The following is a 7,486-nucleotide window of genomic DNA, read 5'->3' as shown; positions in this document are numbered from 1 at the left end:
GGTGGTGGTGGTGGTGGTGTGTGTGTGTGTGTGTGTGTGTGTGTGTGTGTGTGTGTGTGTGTGTGTGTGTGTGTGTGTGCTGGTGCGTGTCTCGCCGCTCTTCTGCTTTTCTAAACACAAACAAACAAACAAACAAACAAACAAACAAACCGCCTCTCAACCATCACCATCACCATCCCCCCGCCCCTCAAAAAAATCATGCGTGCAGCGCGTTTGCGGACGACCGGGAGTTTCTTGAGTTTGTGCCGGCGAATTGGCCCATCAAGGACCTCCTGTCCGGCTGCCCGCGCTCGTGCCTCAAACCCATCCGCGACTACGACGAGAACCTGCCAGACGTCAATCCAGGTGGGGGCTGTCAGGAGGGAAGGAGTGTGTGTGTGTGTGTGTGTATGTGTGTGTGTGTGTTGTGTGTTGTGTATGTGTGTGTGTTGTGTGTGTGTGTGTGTGTGTGTGTGTGTGTGTTGTGTGTTTGTGTGTGTGCAGATGGTTGGGGGGATGGCGGCTCTGGTTCGATAAGCCTTGAAACAGACAGTTCTCACATGTTAACACATCTCCCTACCCAACCCAACCCCGGCCCTTTCGTTCCTCCCAGATGATGTGACTGCGTGGCTGAACGAGACAGAGGTGGTGGCGACGGAGGTCGGGCTGAAGGACGCCATCCTGACAGATGACTGGTTTGCCATGCGCGCGGAAACCATTGAGAAGTTTGACGCACGTGAGTTAGGCAGTGGTGGTGGCAGTGGTGGCGGTGAAATGTGTGGTTGTGCTTGGTGGCCATGACATGTGATACGGCTGCCACTCGTTCTTCCATGGAAACGCATGTGGTGCACATGTCTGTACTTTCAATTTCACCACCGTCGTTGTCATCATCATCATCATCATCATCATCATCATCATCATCATCATCATCATCATCATCATCATCATCATCATCACCACCATCACAGAATGCCCATCTGCGCTGGATCAGCTTCGCAACCGCGAGGGCGAGGACCCCTTTGACACAATCAAGTCAGTGGCGGTGATGTGACAATTGCGCGCTCGTGATGTCCGTGGTACTGACGCTTCTGCACCCTTGTCGTTTTCACGCTCCTATCCCACACACACGCACACACACACACACACACACACACACACACACACTCACACACACGCAATCACACACACGCACTGACGCACACACACACACTCACTCACTCACACACACGCAATCACACACACGCACGCAATCACACACACACACGCACACATGTACACATCGTGACAGCCGCGCCTCGCGGAAGATGCATCCGGATCAAGATGCGGAGAAACTTCAGGAGCGCCTGCGCGAATTGGAGGATGATGTCATTGCCCTCCATTTGGAGAACTACGTCAAGGACGTGCGTTGTTTCTGTGGTTTGCATGCACGCACGCGACTACTGACATGCCCATGCACACACACGCGCGCGCGCGCACACGCACACAATCGCACACTCTCTCACACGCCCACGCACGCTCCCATACGCACCTTCATGCACACACATGCCCACGTGTCACGCGCTTCAGTTTCTGCTGGAGCATCCGCCGGCATCAGTCGCGCTGCAGCGAAATCGCGACGAAGACGCCCTGCCACCCCCGCCACCCCCATTAAGGTCGCCAGCATCATCCTCGAGCACGGTTGTGGTGCCCTCGTCGCCGTCGTCGTCCATGTTTGGTGATGCGCCCAGCGGTGATGCGCCCAGCACACCGCCCGAGCACATGGGAACATCACCCACCACCCCGTCATCATCGCTGCCGTCGTCGCTGTCGTCGTCGACACTGGAGCCGAGGGCGCGTCAGCATGACGGCGAGGGAGAACAGCAAGCAGACCAAGGGCAGCAGTATGAACGTGGGCACAACGCACCGCCACCCCCACTGTCGTCGTCGTCGTCGTCATCAGCAGCATCAGCATCATCATCATGGCCACCACGGTTTGACATTGAAACGCTCGTGCGTGCATTGCAGCGCGACAAGAACGAGCGCGCCCCGTACCGCCACATCTTTGGTGTGCAGCCCATGTACACCCGACTCCTGCGCGGACACCCCGCAGGGCCTTCGTCCATTGTGCCGAGTGATGATGAAGGCAGCCCCACCCCTCGCCCACGCTCGCTTGCATCCTCGTCTGCTCCCAGTCTGGCCGCCGCTGCTGCTGTGGGCACTGGTGCTGCGTCCAACACCGCCGCTGGTGGTGGCGTCAACACCACCATAACCGGCACGCCCACAATGACGACCAACTCAGTGTTCTATGGGATGTCGCCGTCCGAGAACGTGAGCCCCGTGCATGCAGGCACATTTGCCACGCCAAGCCTCGCCCACCTGCCCGCGCGCCTGCACGCGCTGGGGGCGGTGCCCGTGATCCAGGAGAACCCGCGCGAGGGACTTGGCGAGGGGGGCGTGATGCAACAGCACACGTTTCCTTACGCACCAGCACAGCAGCAGCAACAGCAGCAACAGCAGCAGCAGTACGGTGGTAGTGGTGGTGAGGAAGAATTGGGTGATTCGCAGTTTGAAAAGTTTGAGGATGAGTCTGTGCATGGTGACGACAACAGCGGTGATGCTGGTGATACGGAACAAGGTCGGGGCAGCGAGGGAGAAGGTGAGAAGGGGCGTAGTGGTGATCGTGGCAGCAATGTAGATGCCGGCACAATGACGGACAGGCAGACGGGGGAGCAGCAAGGTGAGGTGACAGCATTGCGGGAAGCGAAGGAGGAACTTGAGCGACAAATTCACGAGCTGCAGCAGCAAGTCTCCACCCTCAGCGTACGTTTGTTTGTTTTGGTTGCTTGTTTTGGTTGCTTGTTTTGGTTGGTTGGTTGGTTGTGTGTTTGTGTGTTTGTGTGTTTGTGTGTTGGTGTAATTTTTTTTATTTTTTTTTCATTCGTTTGTATGTCCGCACAACTTGCCCGCTGCCTTTGCCTCGCCAAAGTGCGTGCTCAGGCACATACCACACTATCGACATCACACTTAACCCTCTCGCTCGCTCGCAAACGCTTCTGTCGCCATTCTTCATCCTCAGGGAGAGAATGAGGCCTTGGAGACGAAGATGAAGGGCATGATTGATCCCTCAAACATGCTCGACACATCCGTTCTCGGTCAGTGCACGCTTTGATGTTCGTGCTCGCTCGCTTTCTTGCATGCTTGCCTGCATGTGTGCTCGCTTGTCTTTGCAGCGATTGCTTCACACTCGGCCGTCGTCGTGTTCACACACACACACACACACACACACACACACACACATCTTCACACATGTCCACGCGTGCTGCACGCCATTGCTCTGCAGAGACGACGCGGTCGCAGCTGTCGTCGTCGTCGTCTGTGTTGAGTCCGTGGGGCGGCGATGAGCCGGAGCCAAAGATCTCGTTCTTTGACCTCAAACCGGGCGACATTGCCCTCTTCCTGCGCAGCCCAAAGAAGACTTGCATGATGGCGTTCACGGTGGGTTTCGTGGTGGTGGTAGTGATTCGTGGCGGTGATTCATGGTGGTGGTGCTGTCGTTGTCAGTGTTGTTGTTGCTGCTGTCGTTGTTGCTGCGGCTGCTGCTTCTCTTTTCTAATTGTTACTTATTCTTGTTTGCTGTTGTTTGCTGTGTACAATCTGCTGCTCACCAGAAACGGGCGCGTGAGTACATCCTCACACGCGAGGATCTCGTGGACATGGGCGTCCTCAAGTCGCCTTCAAGGTGTGTGTCTGTCTGTCTGTCTGTCTGTCTGTCTGTCTGTCTGTCTGTCTGTGTGTGTATCTGTCTGCCGTGCTTGTGTCGTCGCGGCAGCCCATGCTTCGCCCATGCACACGCAAAAACACACTCACACACATACGATTCACTCACACGTTCACACGCACAACCCACTCACGTCCACTCACAACGGCCGCACACACAAACACACACGCGCGCGCGTGTGCCTCGCGAACACAGCCCCACGCCAGGGACGCTGTGCGTGCGCCTGATATCTGTGGAGCGGCGGAAGATTGAGAGCGACAGCGCGCTGGAGTTTAAGGACCTCAACGTGTACGTATGCAAGGGATCCAAGCTTGAGTTATCCGGCAAGTAGCGAAGGAATACACAGCAAGGGAATGAGTTGAGGCCTCCACGGCGAGGGAACAAACAAACAGTTCAAGCCCAAGTTACACATGTCTGCGTATCTGTGCGTGCGCTTGTTCTTGCTTAACATAATCGAATACATAGCAGAGGCGCGGTGTATGCGTGTGTGTGTGTGTGTGTGTGTGCACGTGTGTGTGTGTGTGTGTCTGTGTGTCTGTGTGCACGTGTCTGTGTGCACGTGTCTGTGTCATGTCATGTCACAATCACATCAGTTGCTGGAACAAGAAAGAACCATTTCCAACAGCAAAACACACAATGATGACAACAAGGATAGCCGCGATGAAGAAGGCATCATGCTCCTGCTCCTATCCTGTGTTGGTAGTGCTGGTGGTGGTGATCATATCCCCTTGTTCGACTGCATTCACGAACCCGGCTGTGCCCAGCGAACCCTCAAACCTTCGGCAATGGGTACAATACCGCGGCACCCCCACCTGTGTCACGCTTGCGTCGCCTTGTTGAGTGCGTTGTCTTGAACCCCCACTACTTCCGACACGCTGCAGCTCACCTGTGCTTCGTCTGTCGCTATGACACACCCCCCTCTCTACCATTACATCACACCAGTGCGATGTCACGGAGCGGTTCGAGTCTCGCCCATCACCAAAGCTTCTACGACACATTCAGTAAGCATGAGGTCTGCTGCAAGCGCACACTCGCATTCATTTGTGAGCGTCTGCGAATGAGTGCGCACGTCTTGTCTTCTTGTCTCTCTTCTTGATTCCTCAAGTCCTCATCAGACATCTGACCGATGTGTTCCCCTCGCCCTTGCCTCTGCTTGTCCAGCTGGCTTCATGTGCCCAAAGCTGGCACAAGTTTCGGCACCACCATCATGCACTACGCGTGCGAGAACCTTGACGACGACCTCTACCCTCACAAGTGAGTGCAGTTGGTGTGCATGCGTGCGTGTGTATGCATGTGTGCATGTGTGCGTGTGTATGCATGTGTGTGTATGTGTGCATGTGTGCGTGTGTATGCATGTGTGTGCATGTGTGTGTGTGTGTGTGTGTGTGTGTGTGAGTGAGTGTACGAGTACGAACACGTGCGCCTGTGTGCACGTGTGTGCATGTGTGAAACCCAGATAGTGTTATCAAGGGAAAGCTGCGCAACACAGCACGAAGGACTCTCACGAGGACTTGACCCCCCGGTTGTGCGTGCATGCAGGCAAGGCCAAGGGTTTGAATATATGCGCTACTTCTTCCAGCGGTACTACAAGCCAAAGTACTGCTCAGGGCGAGTCCACTTGGAGCATGTGTATGGCCACGCCCCACTCAACGTAAGAGTGAGCGGTGGCGGTGCAGCCCAATCTGCCATGATAGCTTCCTTCGTCTGATATCACGAGAGCAGAACTGATGCACCGTCCTTGCATCTTTCATTGTTGGCGACCACAGCCACACCACATCCACATGCTGACACGGGGACATGCACTGCCACACTACCTCCTGTGTTCACACATGCGCGCGTACGCGCGTACAACTGCACAGGAGGAAGCGATTCGCAAAGGAGGGGTTGTCGCCATGCTGCGTGACCCTCGCATGCGACACTACAGCGGTTGGCGCATTCACGGCGTCATGGGAACGCCGCTACATCCATCCAACCTCACTGAATACGTGCAGATGTACCGTGGCTGTCAGGTGTGTCGTTTTCTTTGTGTATGTGTTTGTCCTCTCTGTGAGTGTCTGTATATGTGTGTGTTTGTGTAGCTGTGTGTGTCTGTGTGTGTCTGTGGATGTGTCTGTGGATGTGTCTGTGGATGTGGATATGCATGTCCGTTCTTGTGTGCCCTTGCATTTTGAGATCTTGTACTTGTACTTGGCTCACACGCTGCTCACGCACACCACAACCGCCACCTCAGATGAAGATGATTCTTGGGGAGCATTGCGAGCTCAAACCAGGCAGGGGCAAACGCTACTGGCGGCCTTCTTCCCACGATGAGGTGCTCGTGCACGTGTTTGCGAATGCGTGTGCCTGTGTGTACCTATGTGTGTGCAACACACACCGCCCTTGCACCGCCGTTGGGCATATGCGTGCAAGCTGCCATGGTCTTTTGGGTCTGACCGCGCGCCGTGTTTGCTGTGTCGATTGTGGTGCTTGCAGGCAAAGCGAGCGGCATCGCTACTGCAGGATGAAGCTGTGTTTGCGTTTGTTGGTCTGACAGACCACTGGAAGGCAAGCGTGTGCCTCTTCCATGCCATGTTTGGCGGCAACATCACCAAGCACGAAATGGACAACGTCAGGTGCGTGTCGGTGTCTGTGCGTGCGTGTGTGCGTGTGTGTGTGTGTGTGTGTGTGTCTGTGTCTCTGTGTGTGTGTGTGTGTGTGTGTGTGTGTGTGTGTGTGTGTGTGTGTGTGTGCGTGTGTCTGTGTGTGCGCGCACGTGCGTGTGTGTGTCTGTGTCTGTGGCTGCCACATGCATGCTCTTCCTTCACCTGATCCCTGCGAATTCGAGTGAACCGACGTGCCCAATTCCCTTTCCCCTCCCATTTTGTTTTGATGCAGGCCTGGTGTTTCTGCCTTGCTTAACGGCAACAGGTAATTGGATCGATCGGCGATGACACGTGTTGCGCATTTGTGCTGCGCATTTGTTCTCGTTGATGGGGGCTTGCTCTGGTCTTCAGCAGCGTCGTTGTTTTTGTTTTCTTGACCCTCACGTCAGCTATCCCGGTACTTGCATGCATGCATTGTTCCCATCTCACTCACGTGGGTCGCTGTCAGCCATCCTGCCCTGGAGAAGATTTCGATGCAGGAGGACCCCTTTGACGCTTTTGTGTACACGGTAAGCCCACAGTGCTTGCGGCCGTGTGTGTGTGTGTGTGTGTGTGTGTGTGTGTGTGTGTGTGTGTGTGTGTGTGTGTGTGTGTGTGTGTGTGTGTGTGTGTGTGTGTGTGTGTGTGTGTGTGTGTGTGTGTGTGTGTGTGTGTGTCGACAGTACCAGGTTCTATCCTTTTTTTGTCTGATAATAAACCAAGAACGAGGGGAAAGAAAGCAAGACTGAAGGGGGAGAGCGGAAAGCAAAGAGTATGGCATTGGCGAAACAGAGACAGTGGACATAAAGAAAGAGGGCACCGACCCCCTCGCGCACCGAAGATTACAAAGCTTGAAGTAGAGACGATCCGTAAACTAGCACGAGGGAGATGATACACTGCTAAACTCGAACGCCAAGAGAGAGCAGGACGGAATGATGATGAGTAATCACCAGCAGTGGGCGGAAAGGCGAAAGACACACAGAGAGAGTGAGGGAGAGTGAGAGAAGAAAGCACCACGCACCCATCACATTACTGTAGAATCCGAAATATAACAATCTAATAATTGACAGATGCCTTACTACGAATAAGCAGAGTCACTTCGGGTCGACCGCCCCAACTTATGATATGA

The 7,486-nt window shown here is 54.7% G+C and overlaps 2 protein-coding genes across 3 annotated transcripts in view; both read left to right on the top strand.

Moving 5' to 3' along the window:
* Positions 1-4,359, top strand: part of PTSG_13089 — a 9,675-nt gene extending 5,316 nt beyond the window's left edge. For both annotated transcript variants that reach the window (XM_004988610.1, XM_012637646.1), the window contains 9 exons: positions 209-345; positions 593-715; positions 948-1,011; positions 1,268-1,379; positions 1,546-2,778; positions 3,035-3,110; positions 3,299-3,453; positions 3,627-3,697; positions 3,932-4,359. In XM_004988610.1, coding sequence (XP_004988667.1) covers positions 209-345; positions 593-715; positions 948-1,011; positions 1,268-1,379; positions 1,546-2,778; positions 3,035-3,110; positions 3,299-3,453; positions 3,627-3,697; positions 3,932-4,067 — 2,107 coding nt within the window. In that variant the 3' untranslated portion in view covers positions 4,068-4,359. The remainder of the gene's footprint in view (positions 1-208; positions 346-592; positions 716-947; positions 1,012-1,267; positions 1,380-1,545; positions 2,779-3,034; positions 3,111-3,298; positions 3,454-3,626; positions 3,698-3,931) is intronic.
* The window catches only part of PTSG_13088 (uncharacterized protein), a 3,955-nt gene continuing 761 nt past the window's right edge, over positions 4,293-7,486 (top strand). Inside the window, exons 1-9 of the mRNA XM_004988609.1 lie at positions 4,293-4,525; positions 4,679-4,737; positions 4,898-4,990; positions 5,276-5,387; positions 5,596-5,745; positions 5,967-6,047; positions 6,209-6,348; positions 6,611-6,643; positions 6,827-6,887. Coding sequence (XP_004988666.1) covers positions 4,307-4,525; positions 4,679-4,737; positions 4,898-4,990; positions 5,276-5,387; positions 5,596-5,745; positions 5,967-6,047; positions 6,209-6,348; positions 6,611-6,643; positions 6,827-6,887 — 948 coding nt within the window. The 5' untranslated portion in view covers positions 4,293-4,306. The remainder of the gene's footprint in view (positions 4,526-4,678; positions 4,738-4,897; positions 4,991-5,275; positions 5,388-5,595; positions 5,746-5,966; positions 6,048-6,208; positions 6,349-6,610; positions 6,644-6,826; positions 6,888-7,486) is intronic.

This window comes from Salpingoeca rosetta (genome assembly GCF_000188695.1).
Source record: "Salpingoeca rosetta unplaced genomic scaffold supercont1.34, whole genome shotgun sequence".
In the NCBI taxonomy this organism is placed as follows: domain Eukaryota; class Choanoflagellata; order Craspedida; family Salpingoecidae; genus Salpingoeca; species Salpingoeca rosetta.
Note: the sequence above shows the minus strand (reverse complement) of the source record. Positions and strands in the feature narration are given on the sequence as shown.